At 44.1% G+C, this 22,569-nt stretch overlaps 2 protein-coding genes across 2 annotated transcripts in view; one reads left to right on the top strand and one right to left on the bottom strand.

Moving 5' to 3' along the window:
- The window catches only part of LOC140491402 (uncharacterized), a 272,700-nt gene that overhangs the window by 159,334 nt on the left and 90,797 nt on the right, over window positions 1-22,569 (bottom strand). The window contains exons 2-3 of the mRNA XM_072589523.1: window positions 16,759-16,911; window positions 15,082-15,176 (exon numbers count right to left, since the gene is read on the bottom strand). The gene's annotated coding sequence lies outside the window, so the exon portion shown is untranslated. The remainder of the gene's footprint in view (window positions 1-15,081; window positions 15,177-16,758; window positions 16,912-22,569) is intronic.
- Window positions 1-22,569, top strand: part of LOC140491195 (myeloperoxidase-like) — a 121,347-nt gene that overhangs the window by 64,818 nt on the left and 33,960 nt on the right. The window contains exons 7-8 of the mRNA XM_072589174.1: window positions 14,793-14,984; window positions 20,758-21,115. Of these exons, the coding sequence (XP_072445275.1) occupies window positions 14,793-14,984; window positions 20,758-21,115 (550 nt within the window). The remainder of the gene's footprint in view (window positions 1-14,792; window positions 14,985-20,757; window positions 21,116-22,569) is intronic.

Raw genomic sequence — 22,569 nt, 5'->3', positions numbered from 1 at the left:
GAATTCGCCATCTCACTCACATACTGCAGTACTAAATTCACCATTTCACTCACACACCTCTGTATACAGAATTCACCATTTCACCCACACACTGCTGTATACTGAATTCACCATTTCACTCACACACTGCTGTTTACTGATTTCACCATTTCACTCACACACTGCTGTATACTGAATTCACCATTTCACTTAGACCCTGCTGCAGACTGAATTCACTATTTCACTCACACACTGCTGTATAATGAATTCACCATTTCACCCACACACATGCTTCTGTATACTGAATTCACCGTTTCACTCACACACTGCTGTCTACTGAATTCACCACTTCACCCACACACTGCTGTAAACTCAATTCACCATTTCACTCACACACTGCTGTATACTGAATTCACCATTTCACCCACACACTGCTGTAAACTGAATTCACCATTTCACTCACACACTGCTGCAAACTGAATTCACCATTTCACTCACACACTGCTGTGTACTGAATTCACCATTTCACACACACACTCCTGGACACTGAATTCACCATTTCACTCACATACTGCTGTGTACTGAATTCTCCATTTCCCCAACACACTCCTGGACACTGAATTCACCATTTCACTCACACACTGCTGTATACTGAATTCACCAATTCACTCAAACACTGCTGGATACTGAGTTCACCATTTCACCCACACACTGCTGTATACTGAATTCACCATTTCACCCACACACATGCTGCTGTATACTGAATTCACCATTTCACTCACACACTGCTGTATACTGAGTTCACCATTTCACCCACACACTGTTGTAATCTGAATTCACAATTTCCCTCACACACTGCTATATTCCAAATTCACCATTTCACCCACACACTGCTGTAAACTGAATCACCATTTTACCCACACTCTGCTGTGTACTGAATTCAACATTTCACACACACACTCCTGGACACTGAATTCACCATTTCACTCACACACTGCTGTGTACTGAATTCACCATTTCACTCACACACTGCTGCAAACTGAATTCACCATTTCACACAGACATTCCTGTATAGTTAATTCACCATTTCACTCACACACTGCTGTATACTGAAGTCACCATCTCACTCACACACTGCAGTACTAAATTCACCATTTCACACGCACACTTCTGGATACTGAATTCACCATTTCACTTATCCACTGCTGTGTAATGAATTCACCATTTCACTCACACACTGCTGTATACTGAATTCACCATTTCACCCACACACTGCTGTAAACTGAATTCACCATTTCACTCACACACTGCTGTATACTGAATTCACCATTTCACTCACACACTGCTGGACACGGAATTCAGCATTTCACTCACACACTGCTGGACACGGAATTCAGCATTTCCCAAACACACTCCTGGACACTGGATTCACCACTTCACTCACACACTGTACTAGTGAATTCACCATTTCACTCACAAACTGTTGTATACTGAAATCACCATTTCACTCACACACTGCTGTGTACTGAATTCACCACTTCACTCACACACTATACTAGTGAATTCACCATTTCACTCACACACTGCTGTATACTGAATTCACCATTTCACTCACACACTGCAGTGTATTGAATTCACCATTTCACTTACACAATGCTGTGTACTGAATTCACCATTTCTCCCACACTGTGCTGTGTACTGAATTCATCATTTCACTTACACATTGCTCTATACTGAATTCACCATTTCACTCACACACTGATGTCCACTGAATTCACAATTTCACTTACCCACTGCTGTGTAATGAATTCACCATTTCACCCACACACTGCTGTATACTGAATCATCATTTCACTCACACACTGCTGTGTACTGAATTCACCATTTCACTCACACACTGCTGCAAACTGAATTCACCATTTCACACAGACATTCCTGTATAGTTAATTCACCATTTCACTCACACACTGCTGTATACTGAAGTCACCATCTCACTCACACACTGCAGTACTAAATTCACCATTTCACACGCACACTTCTGGATACTGAATTCACCATTTCACTTATCCACTGCTGTGTAATGAATTCACCATTTCACTTACACATTGCTGTATACTGAATTAACATTTTCACTTACACATTGCTGTGTACTGAATTCACCATTTCACACACACACTGCTGTATACAGAATTCACCATTTCACCCAGACATTGCTGTATACTGACTTCACCATTTCACTCACACGCTGCTGAATACTGAATTCACCATTTCACTCACATGCTGCTGTTTATTGAATTCACCATTTCACTCACACGCTGCTGAATACTGAATTCACCATTTCACTCACATGCTGCTGTTTATTGAATTCACCATTTCACTCACACGCTGCTGAATACTGAATTCACCATTTCACTCACATGCTGCTGTTTATTGAATTCACCATTTCACTCACACGCTGCTGAATACTGAATTCACCATTTCACACACATACTGCTGTAAACTGAATTCACCATTTCACCCACATACTGCTATATACTGAATTCACCATTTCACTCACACACTGCTGAATACTGAATTCACCATTTCTCCCACACTGTGCTGTGTACTGAATTCATCATTTCACTTACACATTGCTCTATACTGAATTCATCTTTTCCCTTACACACTGCTGTCTCCTGAATTCACCATTTCACACAAACTGCTGTACACTGAATTCACCATTGCACACACACACTGCCATATACTGAAGTCACCATTTTTCCCACACCCTGCTGTGTACTGAATTCACCATTTCACTTACACACTGAGGTATACTGAATTCACCACTTCACACACACACTGCTATTTACTGAATTCACCATTTCACAAAAACACTGCTATATACTGAATTTACCATTTTACACACACTGTGCTGTATACTGAATTCACCATTTCACAAAAACACTGCTGTATTCTGAATTTACCATTTCACTTACACACTGCTGGATACTGAATTCATCATTTCACACATACACTGCTTTCTACTGAATTCACCCTTTCACCCACTCACTGCTGTAAACTGAATTCACCATTTCACTCACACACTGCTGTATACTGAATTCACCATTTCACATCCACACACTGCCTTATACTGAATTCACCATTTCACCCACACACTGCTGTATACTGAATTCACCATTTCACTCACACACTGATGTCCACTGAATTCACCATTTCACTTACACACTGCTGTATACTGAATTCACCATTTCACCCACACACTCCTGGATACTGAATTCACCATTTCACCCACACACTGCTGTATACTGAATTCATCATTTCACATGCACACTCCTGGATACTGAATTCACCATCTCACTCACAGACTGCTGTAGACTGAATTCACCATTTCACTCACACACTGATGTCCACTGAATTCACCATTTCACCCACACACTGCTGTAGACTGAATTCACCATTTCACCCACACACTCCTGGATACTGAATTCACCATTTCACTCACACACTGCTGTATACTGAATTCACCAGTTCACCCACACACTGCTGTAAACTTAATTCACCATTTCACTCACATACTGCTGTAAACTGAATTCACCATTTCACACGCACACTTCTGGATACTGAATTCACCATTTCACTCACACACTGCTATATACTGAATTCACCATTTCACTCACACACTGATGTCCACTGAATTCACAATTTCACTTACCCACTGCTGTGTAATGAATTCACCATTTCACCCACACACTGCTGTATACTGAATCATCATTTCACTCACACTTTGCTGTGTAATGAATTCACCATTTCACTTACACACTGCTGTAAACTGAATTCACCATTTCACTCACACTGCTGTATACTGAATTCACCATTTCACTCACACACTGCTGTAAACTGAATTCACCATTTCACTCACACTGCTGTATACTGAATTCACCATTTCACTCACACACTGCTGTATACTGAATTCACCATTTCACTCACACTTTGCTGTGTAATGAATTCACCATTTCACTTACACACTGCTGTATACTGAATTCACCATTTCACTCACACACTGCTGTATACTGAATTCACCATTTCACTCACACACTGCTATATACTTAATTCACCATTTCACTCACACACTGCTGTAAACTGAATTCACCATTTCACTCACACACCGATGTCCACTGAATTCACAATTTCACTTACCCACTGCTGTGTACTGAATTCACCATTTCACTCACACTTTGCTGTGTAATGAATTCACCATTTCACTTACACATTGCTGTATACTGAATTCACAATTTCACCCACACACTGCTGTATACTGAATTCACCATTTCACTCACACACTGATGTCCACTGAATTCACCATTTCACTTACACACTGCTGTATACTGAATTCACCATTTCACTCACGCGGTGCTGAATACTGAATTCACCATTTCACTCACACACTGCTGTTAACTGAATTCACCATTTCACTCACACGGTGCTGAATACCGAATTCACCATTTCACTCACCCGGTGCTGTATACTGAATTCACCATTTCACGCGCACACTCCTGGATACTGAATTCACCATCTCACTCACACACTGCTGTCGACTGAATTCACCATTTCACCCACACACTCCTGGATACTGAATTCACCATTTCACTCACATCTGCTGTATACTGAATTCACCATTTCACTCACACACTACTGTAAACTGAATACACCATTTCACACACAAACTGCTGTATCCTGAATTCACCATTTCACTCACACACTGCTGTGTACTGAATTCACCATTTCACCCACACACTGCTGTATCCTGAATTCACCATTTCACCCACACACTGCTGTATACTGAATTCACCATTTCACCCACACACTCCCACTCACACACTGCTGTATACTGAATTCACCATTTCACACACAAACTGCTGTATACTGAATTCACCATTTCACCCACACACTGCTGTGTACTGAATTCACCATTTCACCCACACACTGCTGTATACTGAATTCACCATTTCACCCACACACTGCTGTGTACTGAATTCACCATTTCACCCACACACTCCCACTCACACACTGCTGTATACTGAATTCACCATTTCACACACAAACTGCTGTATACTGAATTCACCATTTCACCCACACACTGCTGTGTACTGAATTCACCATTTCACACACAAACTGCTGTATACTGAATTCACCATTTCACTCACACGGTGCTGTATACAGAATTTGTGGGAAATGACTGCAGATGCTGGAATCCAAAGTTGACAAGCAGGAGGTTGGAGTACCCGGCTAGCCAGGCAGCAGCAGGAGGCTGTTTATGTTTCAGTATAACCCTTCTTCAGGTCTGGGGGCAGGCCTGAGGGGGGCCTCTGTTAATGGGGGTGGGGATGGAGTGGGTGAGGGTTGTGGATGTGAAGAGGAGCTCAGTGTGGTGAGGTAGGGATAGATGAAGACAGGTAGAGGGTACTGACTGGTTGGTCGATGAGAGGAATGAATCCGGTTGATAGCTGAAAGAAAGGGTCAATCAGAGGAATGGAAGGAAGGGGTAGGCTCTAGGAAGGGAGTCAGGGGATGGAAACAGAGGTTATTTGAAATTCGAAAACTCAATGTTGAATCCTTTGGGCTGTAGGCTGCCCAGGTGGAATATGACTTGTTGTTCCTCCAATTTGCGGTGTGGTTTGCTGTGGCAATGGAGGAGGCCAAGGATGGTCATGTAGGAAAGGGCGTGGGAAGGGAAATTAAAATGGGCGGTTACTGGGAGGTCTGTTTGGCAGCTGCAGGCCTGGTTGAGATGCTTGGTGAACCATCCCCTAAGGTTACATTTTGTCTCCCTGATGTAGACAAGACCACATCGGGAGCACCCGATGCAGTAAACTAGGTTGGAGGAGAGCCAGGCGAACTTCTGTTTTGCCTGGAAGGACTGTTTGGGGCCCTGGATGGAGGTGAGGGAGGGTGGTGTGCTGGCAGGTTGTGCATCTTTTCTGATTGCAGGGGAATGTACTGGGCACGCGGGGTAGTTGGTGGGGAGGGTGGTGCAAACCAAAGACTGTCAAAGCGAAGGGTCCTTATGCAAGACAGAGAGGGGTGGGGAGGGGAAGGTGTTCTTGGTGGTGGGGTCTAATTGGAGTTAGCAGAAGTGTTTAAGGATGATGAGTTGGATGTGGAGTCTGGTGGGGTAGTAGGTGAAGACAAGGGGACCCTGTCTTTATTGCATTTATTGAGTTCTTCCCAGTCTGTTTCACATCAATGTTCAGTGCTATACAATGGGTGGGATACTCTATGGAGGGTTGGTGTGGACTTGTTGGGCCAAATGATCTGTTTCCAAACTGTAGTGTTTCTGTGATTCTATGAAACTCCCAGCCTCTCTCTCCTGATCACACCTAGCCTTTCCCTCTGCCTTCTGCCTTGCTCTTCCCCACTTTTATTTGCAGCGTTTAATTTCTTCCTACACCTCTGTCCCACCACCACTCCCTTTCTTCACCTCAGCAAACACAACCGTCTCTTTCTCCCCAACTTCCTGACTTTGCCCCTCTCCCCCACTCTTCCTGGCAAAAGTGGCTCCCTGACTTGGAAAAGCAAGACTAGCTTCTACTTTGGGGCACCATTCCTTTTAAGGTGCTCTGGAGGAGTCAGTAAATCCTGACTTGAAACTATTCCTTTTCTGTAACTGGGTCCAAAACCTGAAGGTTCCTTCCTAGCTGCACCGTGGGAGTGTCTGCACCAAGCAGCTCACCAGCCCCTTCTCAAGAGCAACGATGCACATCAATAAATGCTGCCCTTCCCAGTGATGCTCACTTCGCCTGTATGACTAAAGAGCAGTCACTAACAACGTCTGGAATGTCTAAAATGATAAATATCTGACTCATTGTTTGCGGTGCTCATAAGGATGGGTTTTTTTCAATCATTTGGACAGGAACTGTCTTCAGGAAATTAATGGCTTTAAATAATCTTGTCAGACATGTTGTGCATATTGTTTTGGCATTTCTGGGAGAATGTAGCTCAGTTTGTGGCTATCAATCAGTTAGTCAAAAATGGCCTGAAGCAGAAGTGAAACACAGCCATTTGAAAGTAGTGTCAGAACCTGCTAAGTCACTTTTTTAAGATAGCTATTTGCCGCAGAGAAAAAAAAGTTTTCTCTGGTTCTTTTGATTATTATCACAAACCACTGTGCTCTCAAGTAAGGAAAAAGAAAACAAGTGAAATGGAATGATGGAGCTGGTAGTTTGTACCAGTTGGCAGTAGCTGATCCAGGTGGATTCGCATGGACTTCTCCATCACTCGGAGACAATAAGGACTGAGAGTGTATTGCTAAAAAGCATAGCAGGTCAGGCAGCGTCTGATGAGCAGGAAAATCGACATTTTGGGCCGGAGCCCTTCATCAGGAATAATGAAGGGGTCCACCCTGAAACATCGATTTTCCTGCTCTTCGGATGCTGCCTGACCTGCTGTGCTTTTCCAGCAATACACTCTCAACTCTGATCTCCAGCATCTGCAGATCTCACTGTCTCCCGGCAGTAAGGATTGCAACTGCTGGAAGTCAGAGTCTCAAGATGAAGAGCTGGAGAAGCACAGCAGGTCAGACAGCATCTGAGGAGCAGGCAAGTTGATGTTTTGGGCTGAGACCCCATCACTTGGGCCTGGTAGTGTTCTGCTTAGAAACAGTTATCGTTGGTTGCTGTGCAGTTGGCTGTTGCTCAAAGTGAGCTCATGAGAAGTCACCATGCTGGAGTGCTTACGGTTTTAACTCAATGATTTTCTCCATTGCTTTTAGGCTTCACACATACATGACATGTGGTCAACTTGTAACAAAGGGAATATCCACAAAATGCTTGAAAGAATTGAAGTAGACATGTAGCTCAGTTTCAAACTCTCACATCTTCAGTCTTGAATGTCAATCATGTAGAATCAGGACTGCTCTCTCATTAAAGAGATGAATGATGGTGATTAAACCCTGAGGGTCATCATACTTTAGGTGATGGGAGAGGTTGAGAGGGAGAATACTGTGCGGTAGCCAGTGCAGGAACTGAACCCACACTGTTGGCATCACTCTGCATTGCAAATCAGCCATCCAAGTTAACTGATAATTATGTACTTATATAGACCACAGATTCATACCGTTGAAAATGTCTCTTTGGAATGTGGTTACTTGATTAGATTCTGGACTTATCAGAAATGAGGCTGTTCATTCTCTTCATGTTCTTTGTAGTCTCCTCCCTGTTAGCCATTGGGTGTAGGAGTGGTTTTGGAAGGGTTATGCAGGGAGAAGACAAAAAGTGAATCCTAAGAAGAGTGTAAAGGCAGTAGGAGAATACTTAAGAGGGAAATTAGGAGGCATAAAAGGGGCATGAGATAGCTTTGGTTAATAGAGCCAAAGGGAATCCAAAGTGTTTTCACAAATACATTAAAGACAAAAGGATAACTAGGGAGAGAATTGGGAAAATCAGCAAGACAGCCTTTGTGTGGAGCTGCAGGAGATGGAAGAGATACTAAACGAGAATTTTGCATCAGTGTTTACTGTGGAGAAGGACATGGAAGATATAGAATGTGGCGAAATAGATGGTGACATCATGAAAAATGTCCATATTACAGAGGAGGAAGTGCTGGATGCCTTGAAATGCGTAAAGGTGGATAAATCCCCAGGACCTGATCAGGTGTACCCTAGAACTTTGTGGGAAGCTAGGGAAGTGATTGCTGGGTCCCTTGCTGAGATATTTGTATCATCAATTGTCACAAGTGAGGTGCTGGAAAACTGGAGGTAGGCTAACGTGGTATCACTTTATAAGAAGGGTGGTAAGGACAAGTCAGGGAACTGTAGACCAGTGAGCCTAACTTTGTTGTTGGGCAAGTTGTTGAAGGGAATGCTGAGGGACAGGATTTACATGTACAGAGGAACCTTGATTATCCGAATATCATCGAATTTTGAATTATCCAAAGAAGATCTCAAGGTCCTGATAAAAACATTTCATCAAATGGTGTTACCAACACTGATTATAAGTAAATTTGACTTACTGAAATGCTGCCAAGAACTGTCCTGGATGTTGATGGGAGTTTTTTGAAGAACTAACAAGGGGGATTGATGGGGACAGAGCCGTAAATGTGATCTATCTGGACTTCAGTAAAGTGTTCGACAAGGTTCCCAATGGGAGACTGGTTAGCAAGATTAGATCTCATTGAATACAGGGAGAACTAGCTGTTTGAATACAGAACTGGCTCAAAGGTTGTAGACAGAGGGTGGTGGTGGAGGGTATCTTTTCAGATTGGAGATCTGTGACCAGTGGAGTGCCACAAGGATTGGAGCTGGGTCCACTACATTTCATCATTTATATAAATGATTTGGATGTGAACATAGGAAATAGAAAGTTAAAAATCACACAACACCAGGTTATAGTCCAACAGGTTTAATTGGAAGAACTAGCTTTCGGAGTGGAGCTCCTTCATCAGGTGGTTGTGGAGGACAATCACCTGTGCCTTACAATTGTGTCCTCAACAATCACCTGATGAAGGAGCAGCGCTCCGAAAGCTAGTGCTTCAATTAAACCTGTTGGACTATAACCTGGTGTTGTGTGATTTTTAACTTTGTATACCCCAGTCCAACATCGGCATATCCAAATCATAGGAAATATAATTAGTAAGTTTGCAGATGACACCAAAATTGGAGGTATAGTGGACAGCGAAGAGGGTTACCTCAGATTACAACAGGATCTTGACCAGATGGGCCAATGGGCTGAGAAGTGGCAGATGGAGTTTAATTCAGATAAATGCGATGTGCTGCATTTTGGGAAAGCAAATCTTAGCAGGACTTATACACTTAATGGTAAGGTCCTAGGGAGTGTTGCTGAACAAAGAGACCTTGAATAACAGGTTCATAGCTTTATGAAAGTAGAGTCACAGGTAGATGGGATAGTGAAGAAGGCATTTGGTATGCTTTCCTTTATTAGTCAGAGCATTAAGTATAGGTGTTGGGAGGTCATGTTGCAGCTGTACAGGACATTGGTTAGGCCACTTTAGGAATATTGTGTGCAATTCTGGTCTTCTTCCTATAGGAAGGATGTTGTGAAACTTGAATAGGTTCATAAAAGATTTACAAGGATGTTGCTGGGGTTGGAGGATTTGGGCTATAGGGAGAGGCTGAACAGGCTGGGGCTGTTTTCCCTGGAGTATCGGAGGCTGAGGGTGACCTCATAGATGTTTATAAAATCATGAGGGGCATGGATAGGACAAATAGACAAAGTCTTTTCCCTGGCATGGGGGAGTCCAGAACTAAAGGACCTAGGTTTAGGGTGAGGGGGAAAGATATAAAAGGGCCTTAAGGGGCAACTTTTTCATGCAGACAGTGGTGTGTGCATGGTATGAGCTGCTGGAGCAAGTGATGGAGGCTGGTACAATTACAGCATTTAAAAGGAATCTGGATGGGTAAATGAATAGGAAGGGTTTAGAGAGATATGGGCCAAATTGGACGAGACTAGGTTAGTCGGCATGGACAATTTGGACTGAAAGGTACATCTCTATGACTCTATGACTCAAATCAATTATTTAGCTACTAGCGATCAGGATAGTTTCAGAGTGCAAAACATGGAGAGAAACTGATTCTTCTGCTACTGGAACAGTGTCACCTTTGCTCCTCAGTCTTCTCAGCAAAGGCAACCAGACCTCCCCCTCAATGAGGACAAACGATCAGTCCTCAGCAAAGGGAACCTTCTCCCTAGCCCCACCCTCTCCCATTTATCTCTCCACCCTCGAGGACCCAGCCTCATTGTTGATGAAGAGCTTTTGCCCGAAAAGTTGACCTTCCTGCTCTTTGGATGCTGTCTGACCTGCTGTACTTTTCCAGCACCACACACGTGACTCTAATCTCCAGCATCTGCAGTACTCACTTTCACCTGGTCACCTTTGTTCTGTCAAATCTATCCATGGTTGTGAACATCTCCAAAAACTCCCTTTCTATTGAGCCTGACATGAGTTTTAATTAACTCCACATTCTCTCTATTCCTCCCTTCACACATAGTGCAAGAACTATTGAGTTTCTACAGCACTTTCCATTTGTATTTCAGATTTACAACACCTTGAATTTTTTTGCTTTTATTTAAACTTTGGCTGATGTGGGTGAGGGAGATTTTGCAACCATGGGTGAGGGAGATCTTGTTACTGTAGGAGAGGGAAGCCTTGTTACTTTCAGGGAGGGAAGTCTTGTTACTATAGGGGAGGGAGGGTTTGTTACTGTGGTTGAGGGAGATTTTGTTATTGTAGGGCAGGGAGGTTTTATTACTGAGGGTGAGGGAGTTTTTTTACTGTAGGGGAGGGGTAGTTTATTACTGTGGGTGTGGGAGGTTTTCTTACTGTAGGGGAGGAAGGGTTTGTTACTTTAGGGAAGGAAGGGCTTGTTACTGAAGGGTAGGGAGGTCTGGCTGAGTCATGGAGAATTGTTAGGACACCTTGTTCCAGGATGCCAGAAGTAATGTAATTGCATTTTGTTGCCTGGACATCTTCCCACCCAAGCTCTGATCAGGCAGAGGTCAACTCAAGGGGAGGGATGCGGCATTAAATACCACTGACCATTTTTCTACATAGTCCTAGGCGTTGAGATGAGATTCTGACTAGGACCCTCAAAAAATGCATCCTCATGGGGATTTTTGCTCACCATAACCCCCATTACAATTCCTTGTTACTGCAGATTCCTATTGTACCACCTGCCAAAAAGGAATGAGGTGCTTGGAATTCCTGACATGGCCTTCTGACTGGGTACCTGGTGACTTGCCACTTGTTCCATCCAGATCTGTTGATTAGAATGCACCTGCCTCTCAGTAAACACCCGCAGCGTAGCAACTTCCCGTATCTGGCACGTGTCAGCCTCCAGCCACCATCATATCAGATTTCTGATGTACTCACAGGATGCTTCTGCAATTTAATGAACACTTCTGGGCTCCTCTCATTGTCACGCTGACACAAGTAGAGTTTGCCTGTATGGACAGGTAACCAGCTCACAGACCGGATAAGGCTGCATCTCAGGGCTGCTCCCCTGCTTGGTACGCGCTGACCTTGAAACCTCCCTGGATTCTCACAGTAATGTTGCTTTGTTTTTTTCTTGCATAGATGCAAAGCAAGGCAGCTTGTCATGCCTGTTGGCAGCCAATAGTCAAGGAGCAGACCTGTTCCTGCCTGATCCCATGCTGTGTCAATCTCATTCCTGTACCATGTGCCAGCAGCTAATGCAGCAAACACACTGCATGTACTTCAGCCAAACGGCTATGTCTAAAAGTCAAACAGGTGTAGTCGTCACTGAACTCCCAGGGATCCTTCTATAAGGGCGTCCCGACACAGTGTGTCAAGAGGAGTCTCTGATATCAACTGGTGGTTTGGACACCCAATTACCTGGACTGGTCAGAATCGGTATCTGCCCAGGTAGAAGGAGAGAATTTTGGCACATCACCAACTGACTTGATTTTCTGTTCTAATATGCGCTGTTTTGATTAGATTAGATTAGATTCCCAACAGTGTGGAAACAGGCCCTTCGGCCCAACAAGTCCACACTGACCCTCCAAAGAGTAACCCGCCCAGACCCATTTTCCTCTAACTAATGCACCTAACATTATGGGCTTTTTAGCATGGCCAATCCATCTAACCTGCACATCTTTGGATTGTGGGAGGAAACCAGAGCACACGGAGGAAACCCATGCAGACAATTGCCCAAGGCTGGAATTGAATCCAGATCTGCTGTGAGGCAGCAGTACTAACCACTGAGCCACTGTGCAGCCCCGGAATTTTCTCCTGGAATGGGTGAAAGGGAGGGATTGAGTAAGGTAAAAGTGGGCAGACTGTTGTTATTGGTGAGGTGTTCTGACTAAATGAGTGAGTGAGTGAGTAAATGGGCAAGTGAGTAAGCAAGTGAGTGAGTGAATGAGTGAGTGAACTAGTGAGTAAGTGAGCAAGTGAGCAAATGAGTGAGTGACTGAGTGAGTGCGTTTGTCAGTCAGTAATGCAGAGGGCGTACAGGTCAGTTGTGCAGAGCTTTGGGGAGAACAGCAGCAAACCAGAGAAGATGCCTTATTGGGAGATGATTGCAGGGGCAGTGAGTGTGAATTGGCAAAGAGAAGATGATGGCATTCACTTTTGCTGAAAGCAAGACATCAAGGATCTTCTCTCTATAATGTCCCAGCATTCCTCCAGATGGCTGAGACTGTACTCACCTAACTGTCAGCCTCAGACCAGGCAGGGTCTGGTGGCTTGACCCCCTTTGCTGGTCCTGGGTGACATAGGCATCCCTCCCCTGCCCCAGTCCATTATCTGGGACCTCCAGATCTCTGTCTGCAATGGAGGGTGCCAATTTCTCCTTGTGTGCCATGTCAGGGTCAAATGTCATAAACAGGAACACAGCACTTGATGAGATGCACAATAGGCTTTTAAAGATGGCACCAGTGCCAATGATCTAGGGATAGCCTAAGACATCCCAATATAGTGAATAGTTCCAGCAATGGTGAGGGGTAGAACTGGGCTAGTATTGAACAAGAGGAGTGCCATAAAGCATGTGCCACAGAGAGTTAATGGGGTGAGCTTATGCCAATAAAGAGAAAGAAGTTTCAGACTTTGTGGAAAAAAACTTTTCATGAAACTCAACAAAATGAACATTTAGAGATTCAGGCTGTTTCATAAGGGAAGGGCCAATGATATGCCACCTATCAAATTTACATGTTACATCCTATCAAAGGGAGAAAGAAGCCTTAAAACACAGTTAATTAAGATGTTCCAGTGCTTCCATCCTGGGAAAAGTAATGAATGAAGAACAGGAAACCATGCAAGGTATCATTAGTTCCAAACAATATGATTGCAGGGAGAAGAATTGTATCTAAAGTCAGAATTTTAACAGAAACTTTGAGAAAATTTAAAAGGGGAATTGAGCAGTGTAGCATCAATAAAATAATTAAGCTAGCAAGAATGTCTGCAATGGGGAAAAATATCAAAGCCTGGCTGTATAAGAGAGGGATCTGCCCAATTGTGTGGCAAACTCTATCTTTAATTTTCCTGAGAATATGAAATTAGTTTTGTGTCTCTCCAGACAGTGAACAGAATTGAAGTATAATGCTGAAAAGATTTCTGATGAACAATCATCTTCATTGACTGGAAATATTCATGCTCTCCAGGGGTGCTGCCTCATTTATTGAGTATCTCCAACGTCTTTGATTTTTCATGACAGATTGGAGTCTGTAAAGGAGCTTGTGTGGTTTTCCACTTAGGGTGGTATCATACCAATCGTATAACTGGGAGAAAGTGAGGACTGCAGATACTGGAGATCGGAGTTGAAACGTGTGGCGCTGAAAAAGCACAGTCACTCAGGCAGCATCTGAGGAGCAGGAGAATCGACATTTTGGGCATAAGCTCTTCATTCCTGATGAAGGGCTTATGTCTGAAACATCAGTTCTCCTGCTCCTTGGATGCTGCCTGAGCAGTTGTGCTTTTCCAATCATATGACTAGTCTAGTAATCCAGAAAACATAAGTTTAAGTCAGCCATGAGAGTTTACAAATGTGAATTCACCTGTTATAAACTGGATGACAATTAAAAGAAAGCAAACAATAATCCAACTGGCTCAGTAATGGTCTTCAGGGGGAAAATCCTCTAGTCCTTAAAGAAAGGTTTGAATTTATACTGTGTGTTTCTTGAATCCATGATGTACCACACTAGGAATAGCAATCTATTCAGTCTCACTACGGTGTAGAAGGCCATTACCACTCCCTTAAGATTAAGAAAACCCACATCTTGAGAAGATATTTGAAAAATAAGCTTAGAATGTCAGTGTAATAAGCAATTCTGCTCCTTCCTTAGGTCCGCCATGTGTCCAACAAGATAAGGAAATTTCTCATTAATGAAACACCCTTGGACCTCAAATACTCTCAGTTCCTTATGCAATGGGGCCAATGGATTGATCATGATCTAAGTTTAACTCTTATGGCTGTAAAAGATAATGTTGACTGTGGCACAAGTTGCTCCAAAGAAGCCCCATGCTTCCCAATTGAGGTAAGTGGTGTCAGCAATCAAAAGCACGCCTGTGTTCTACAGCATATACTCACTGTCAATATCAACATCTTTAAAAATTGCAACATGGGTTACTTACAGAGTCATACTTTCACTGTGGTACACTGTTGACACAAATATTTTCCTCTTAGTCAAGCAGGTAACAGTGATATAATTATGTATCTGGAAGAGTTTCTGTGTAAAACAAACATACAATGAGGTTTCAGTGACACTGCTACTATCCAGTTACTATCCAGATCCTTGCTGCACTTTGAGCAAACCTCTCTCAAAACTAAAAGGCCAACTCGAGCATGACATGGCATTGCATGCAATACCCAATGCACTGAGCATGTTCCTGGATCAAGGGGAGGCATCTTGACCTTATGTTTGTCTTGTTGTAAAAATAACCACAACCAGACTGTAAAACTGCTGTTGACTCCATTCCAATGTGCAGTTAGAAATCTGCTGCAGGTCCCCTGTCCTGCAAAGCAAATTGAAAGCTATTAACCAGTTAAGGGAGGTGCCAAAACAGACTGAAATCAGGTGAATGTATAGAAATCCTCTAAACTGCTAAGGATGGAGTTGTGGGGTCTGGCATAGATTTCAAGGGTAGAAAAATCTCACTTTATGTCATTTTTGCAACTTAACCTGACGTTACATTTTAATTTAAGGCAGTGGATGGCAGCCAGGTTTACAGGCCAAGATTCATTGTTGGTATAGTCTCCGAGCTTCACTTGCATGTTCACTCTCAGATACCTGCACATTTCTTGACTCATTGGCACGTAGAGAAATTGAGTGACAGGGCCTGGAAATTAGTTAGGATTCAGGGGACGGTCTCCACATTGGGAAAGGCGAATGGAAGACTACGAGGCTAAGGAGGACCAGAATTTCAATCAGAGGCTCAGAGGAGCTTGACTGCCTACTCTGCCTAGAAAGAGATAGGTGTTTCCGTGTTAATGTGAGCAAGGACTGTTTGCAAGTGATCCCAGCATGTTTGCATCGGTGAGAAAGCACCATTGCTCTCCTGCTTACGGGTCATGTTAAAATGATCGAACAAATGCCCACGTGAGGAGCAGAATGTGTATATTTTAAAAGGATTCTACCAGTTTGTGGTGGGTTGCTCATAAACTCAAGGGAAACTCCTCATCCCCATTTTAATTCCAGAGCTCATTAGTCATGTCCAAGATCAGTTCCCCGTATAGATCTTCCCATTGTCCTTAGTGATCTGCTTGTTATTGACAGACTACTGTTTCTTCTTATGTGTTGTCCAGCCTACTTCCTATGTATCTATTACTCTGTCAATAATAGTTTGAGATTTCCCTGATGAAACAAGTGGACTCGCATTGAGGAGGTAGTCTGAGGCTTGCTGAGTTGAAATCTGTTCCTTTAGAAATCTTCTGCATCTTCAGAATTGCTCACCTCAGGATCTGAAGCTTTTTCTCTTGAACCACTCCTCAAGTCACACTTTGAATCTCCATCTCTTGCTATTTCTACAGGGAGCTCCTATATAACACGATGGTTGCGTTCTTGTGCAACCCCACATTATAGAAAAGTCACATTTTAGAAACAAGTGTTGGTAATGTAATCATATTACTGCCAACACATGTTTTAAAAGTTCGCACTTTAGAAACAGCATCCCCAATTCATTAATCATGTTACAGCAAATTCACGTTAACAAAACGTTAACGTTATCGCAGAACAACCTGTATCCTCACGACTGTTTGTTACTAGAAGCTAGCCAGAGATAACTTCAAGATCCAATTATTTAAATTCTTACCTTGTTCTGGATATTCCAACAGAAGATACATGCTCTCCCAACAACTTCTAGCTCAATGCCTTTCAGCTGCAGAATTTTCTGCTTTCGCTCTGGAATGTTCTTTACAGTTGCTGCCTCTTCTGCTGTTCATCTACCATCCTGGCCTCTCGCTGCCTATTGAGTGAAAAGGAAATATGATCCAGGCAACTCTGACTCCACAGTGACTGCAGCTGCCTGTCATTCTCAGAAAGCCTGAACTCAAGATCAAACAGCTTCAGATACTTCCTAAATCCCCCAGCAGTCATGCAACACAGCTCAGCTGCCCGCCTAGCAAGGCAAAATGGCAGGTCAATGTCAAATGAAATTTTAATATTGAAAACCAAATATCTTGAGTACTTGTGATTGTAGGTTGATATAAATAGAGGGATGAGGTAGACGTACAAAGCTGTATGTTCTTTTACTGTAGATATAAATGACATTTATTGCCCAATACTAATGTCCTGGTCAGAGAGATGGTAAACCATTTATTGAACAATCCTGTCTGTCTAGTGTAGGGATTCCTACCATGCTATTAGGGATAATAAGTTCCAGGATAATGATTTAGCAACAAAACAATCCAAGTTGGAATGATGTGTAACTTTGTTCAACATTCACCTGCTCTCTTTGTCCTTCGAGATATTGCAGGTTATGGATTTGGGAGGAAGAGGCCATGCTGAATTGCTGCAGTGTATCATACAGATTGAGTTGCAGCCACAATAGGCTGATGATGCAAGGTGGGGTGGATACTGCAGATGCTGGAGATTAGGACCAAGATTAGAGTGGTGCTGGAAAAGCACAGCAGGTCAAGCAGCATCCAAGGAACAGGAAAATCGATGTTTCTGGCAAAACAGCGGGCATTCCTGATGAAGGGCTTTTGCCTGAAACATTGATTTTCCTGCTCTTCGAATGCTGCCTGACCTGTTGTGCTTTTCCAGCACCACTCTAATCTTGACTCTGATGATGCAAGGTGTAGATGTTTTAAAGTAGGAGATAGAGTGTCAAGTAACTGGATTGTTCATTTTTCCCAGATAGTGTTGAGCTCCTCGGCTATTACTGGTTCTGCAGCCATCCTTAATTTTGGGGAGGATTGCATTACACTTTTGATTTGCGTTTCTTAGGTACTGAAATCCGGAAATGAGACACTCACTGCGAAATACTCAACTTCTGGTCAATTCAGTTACTGGTACAAGATAGGATGGTGATGGAAGGAACACAACAATAGGTGCTTAGCATTGGGGCATGAAATGCTTCAAATTGAAAATGGTACTAAATCTTGTTATTACCAGTGAACTTAAAAATGTGTTGCTGGAAAAGCGCAGCAGGTCAGGCAGCATCCAAGGAGAAGGAGAATCGGGCATAAGCCCTTCTTCAGGAATGAGGAGGGTGTGCCAAGCAGGCTAAGATAAAAGGTAGGGAGGTGGGACTTGTGGAGGGGTGTTGGGAATGCGATAGGTGGAAGGAGGTTAAGGTGAGGGTGATAGGCCGGAGAGGAGAGGTCGGGAAGAAGATTGCAGGTCAAGAAGGCAGTGCTGAGTCTGAGGGCTGGGACTGAGAAAAGGTGGGGGGAGGGGAAATGAGGAAGCTGGAGAAATCCGCATTCATCCCCTGTGTCTGGAGGATTCCTAGGCGGAAGATGAGACGCTCTTCCTCCAGGCATTGTGTTGCCATGGTCTGGCGATGGAGGAGGCCAAGGACCTGCATGTCCTTGGCAAAGTGGGAGGGGGAGTTAAAGTGTTCACCCACAGGGCGGTTGGGTTGGTTGGTCTGGGTGTCCCAGAGGTGTTCTCTGAAACGTTCCGCAAGTAGGCAGCCTGTCTCCCCAATGTATAGGAGGCCACATCGGGTGCAGCGGATGCAGTAAATGATGTGGGTGGAGGTGCAGGTGAATTTCTGATGGATATTGAAGGATCCCTTGGGGCCTTGGATGGAAGTGAGGGGGGAGGTGTGGGTGCAAGTTTTGCATTTTGTGCGGTTGCAGGGGAAGGTGCCGGGAGTGGAGGTTGTGTTGGTGGGGGGATGTGGATCTGACAAGGGAGTCGCGGAGGGAGTGGTGTTTCCGGAACGCTGATAGGGGAGGGGAGGGAAATATATCCCTGGTGGTGGGGTCCATTTGGAGGTGGCGGAAATGACGAAGGATGATCCGATGTATCTGGAGGTTGGTGGGGTGGTAGGTGAGGACCAGTGGGGTTCTGTCCTGGTGGCGATTAGAGGGGCGGGGTTCAAGGGCGGAGGAGCGGGAAGTGGAGGAGATGCGGTGGAGAGCATCGTCAACCACGTCTGAGGGGAAATTGCGGTCTTTGAAGAAGGAGGCCATCTGGGTTGTTTGGTATTGGAACTGGTCCTCCTGGGAGCTGATGCGGCGGAGACAAAGGAATTGGGAATATGGGATTGCATTTTTACAGGGGGCAGGGTGGGAGGAGGGGTAGTCTAGGTAGCTGTGGGAGTTAGTCGGTTTATAGTATACATCCGTGTTGAGTCGGTCGTCCAAGATAGAGATGGAGAGGTCTAGGAAGGGGAGGGAGGAGTCTGAGACGGTCCAGGTAAATTTGAGGTCGGGGTGGAAGGTGTTGGTAAAGTGGATGAACTGTTCAACCTCCTCGTGGGAGCACGAGGTAGCGCCGATACAGTCATCGATGTAGCGGAGGAAAAGGTGGGAGGTGGTGCCAGTGTAGCTGCGGAAGATGGACTGTTCCACAAATCCAACGAAGAGGCAGGCATAGCTAGGGCCCATGCGGGTGCCCATGGCTACTCCTTTGGTTTGGAGGAAGTGGGAGGATTGGAAGGAGAAGTAGTTAAGAGTGAGGACCAGTTCAGTCAGTCGAAGGAGGGTGTCAGTGGAAAGGTACTGGTTGGTACGGCAGGAAAGGAAGAAGCGGAGGGCTTTGAGTCCTTTGTGATGGGGGATGGAGGTGTACAGGGACTGGATGTCCATGAAGATAAGGCATTGGGGGCCGGGGAAGCGAAAATCATGGAGGAGGTGGAGGGTGTGGGTGGTGTCCCGAACATAGGTGGGGAGTTCTTGGACTAAGGGGGACAGGACAGTGTCAAGGTATGCAGAGATGAGTTCGGTGGGGCAGGAGCAGGCTGAGACAACGGGTCGGCCGGGGCAGTCAGGTTTGTGGATTTTGGGCAGGAGGTAGAAACGGGCGGTGCGGGGTTGTGGGACTATGAGGTTGGAGGCGGTGGATGGGAGATCCCCTGAGGTGATGAGGTTATGGATGGTCTGGGAGATGAGGGTTTGGTGGTGGGAGGTGGGGTCAAGGTCAAGGGGGCAATAGGAGGAGGTGTCCGCGAGCTGGCGTTTAGCCTCAGCAATATAGAGATCTGTGCGCCAAACTACCACCGCGCCTCCCTTGTCTGCCGGTTTGATGGTGAGGTTGGGGTTGGAGCGGAGGGAGTGGAGGGCCGCACGTTCCGAGGGTGAGAGGTTGGAGTGGGTGAGAGGGGTGGAGAGGTTGAGGCGGTCAGTGTCACGGCGGCAGTTGGCTATGAAGAGATTGAGGGCGGGTAAGAGGCCAGCACGGGATGTCCAGGTGGATGGGGTGTGTTGGAGGCGGGAGAAGGGGTCATCAGAGGGTGGGCGGGAGTCCTGGTTGGAGAAGTAGGCGCACTGCCCACTTCTGATCTTATAATAGATACAATGGCAATGAAGAAGCATCTGAACATCAATGGGCCTACAACATTAAGCTACGGACTGTGGTCTACCGAAAAGATACACAAAATGATATTAAATACATAATGATATACACATTGTGTATATCACTTTGTTAATATCAGGAACCAGGAAAGTTAATTGTAAGGAAAGACACAAGTTTCAAGTTTTAGGTGATTGGAGAAGATCTAAAAAGGTGGAAAAATGAAGTTTAATGACACCTACCTAAGAGCATACTCTCATAAATCGTATTTAAAAATTTGAGTAAATCTGAATACCAGGATAAATTGTAAGTAATCCCTATTATTATCTATCTGATTGACTTATAGATTCCACAGGATGATCATAGAATTATGGACCCAAACGGATGTCTGTCTTTCTTCCGTTCTGCTCCTGCATGTGTCACTCGCCAATCAGCCAAACGCTTTGGAAATCTTCACACACGTGAACAGTTAAATGGTATAACAACCTTCATCGATGCCAGCATGGTGTACGGCAGTACAGAGGCCATGGCAAACCTCTTGAGAGACCAAACAAGTAATTTGGGTCTGTTACGTGTGAATGAAGTCTTCACAGACAATGGATTAGAACATTTACCATTTATAAATATTTCAATGAACCCTTGTGCTCAAGATCGCTGTCGGACAGCTGACGATGATCATCCTGATATTCCATGTTTCTTTGCTGGTAAGAAATAAACTAAGGAAAGTTCAGATGGTGCACCTTCTGTACATATAATCTCATTGCTTAAGTTACCATATATAGCTGTTACCAATTGCACAAAACACTAGCCAAATTTGCAGACGAGAGCCAATTTTGCTTTGGAAGATCTTACAAAGACATTAAGATAGGATTAATGCGTTTAAACATTGGACCATGCTTAAATCGAATACAGTTAAGTCAATTAAGAAAGGGAATTTCAAATTAGAAATAAGCAAAAAATACTGGAAATGCACACTGGGCTAGAGAAAATGTACCATAGCAGGTTATTTAACTGATTTGAGTCTGTTGATATCTATACATTTAAAACATTAAAACCTGCTGTGTTCTTTTTCACATACTAATCGAACTGTGGCATTATCAGTGTTTGCTTTATAATAGATTTTCCAGAATTTGTATTTTTAAACACACATCCTCTCCATTCCAAAGATTGCTTCCTTTTATCATCAATGCATTACTTGCACCAGCCCAGATATCAGTTCCGCTATCACTGAATCTCATTCATATATTTTGCCACTTCCAGATACAATTATTCCAGCTCTCCTTTTTTTTAACCTGTCTTCTATTTTATTCCTGTGGAGATTTCATATAATTGTCTGTGTATTTTTCCCTTGCTGATACAAGTGAATTGGATAGGTAATGATCAGGATTACTTACAGTCCATCCTGGCATTCAGTTTTACACTAATTCTTTTAATTATACACGTTTGCTGTGTTATTAAAATGATTCTTCTTTAATCATTATCAGTTGTCATCTGTTTCCAGATTTTCAGCAATCTGCTCAGAAGCAGATTGATTCTTTGTCATAGAAAATGTCCTTCTTCTTGACTTGCAACAGTGGTCCGCATGCCTCCCTCCAATGTGTTTTCCTCCGCCCTACAAAATCATTCATCTCCTGGCTTTTGTGGTGCAGTGGTAGTGCAGCTACCTCTGGATCAGGAGGCCTGGGTTCAAGTCCCACCTGCTACCAAGGTCTGTAATAACATCTCTGAACAGATTAATTAGAAAATATCAAGTTCCACTGAGGATATCTTTTAGATTAGATTACAGTGTGGAAACAGGCCCTTCGGCCCAACAAGTCCACACCGACGCGCAACCCACCCAGACCCATTCCCCTACAATTACCCTTTCACCTAACACTACGGGCAATTTAGCATGGCCAATTCACCTAAGCTGCACATTTTTGAATTGTGGGAGGAAACCGGAGCACCCAGAAAAAACCCACGAAGACACGGGGAGAATGTGCAAACTCCACACAGACAGTCGCCTGAGGCAGGAATTGAACCCAGGTCTCTGGTGCTGTGAGGCCACAGTGCTAACCACTGTGCCACCATGCCGTCCATTTTGAAAGTAAATGAATGCGTAAAATGAGCTTTAGTTCTCTAGACAGGGAGAATGGGGAACTAATCGTAGATAATAAAG

The sequence above is a fragment of the Chiloscyllium punctatum genome, chromosome 19, assembly GCF_047496795.1.
Source record: "Chiloscyllium punctatum isolate Juve2018m chromosome 19, sChiPun1.3, whole genome shotgun sequence".
Taxonomy (NCBI): domain Eukaryota; kingdom Metazoa; phylum Chordata; class Chondrichthyes; order Orectolobiformes; family Hemiscylliidae; genus Chiloscyllium; species Chiloscyllium punctatum.
This window is presented reverse-complemented; position numbering and strand designations above follow the sequence as displayed.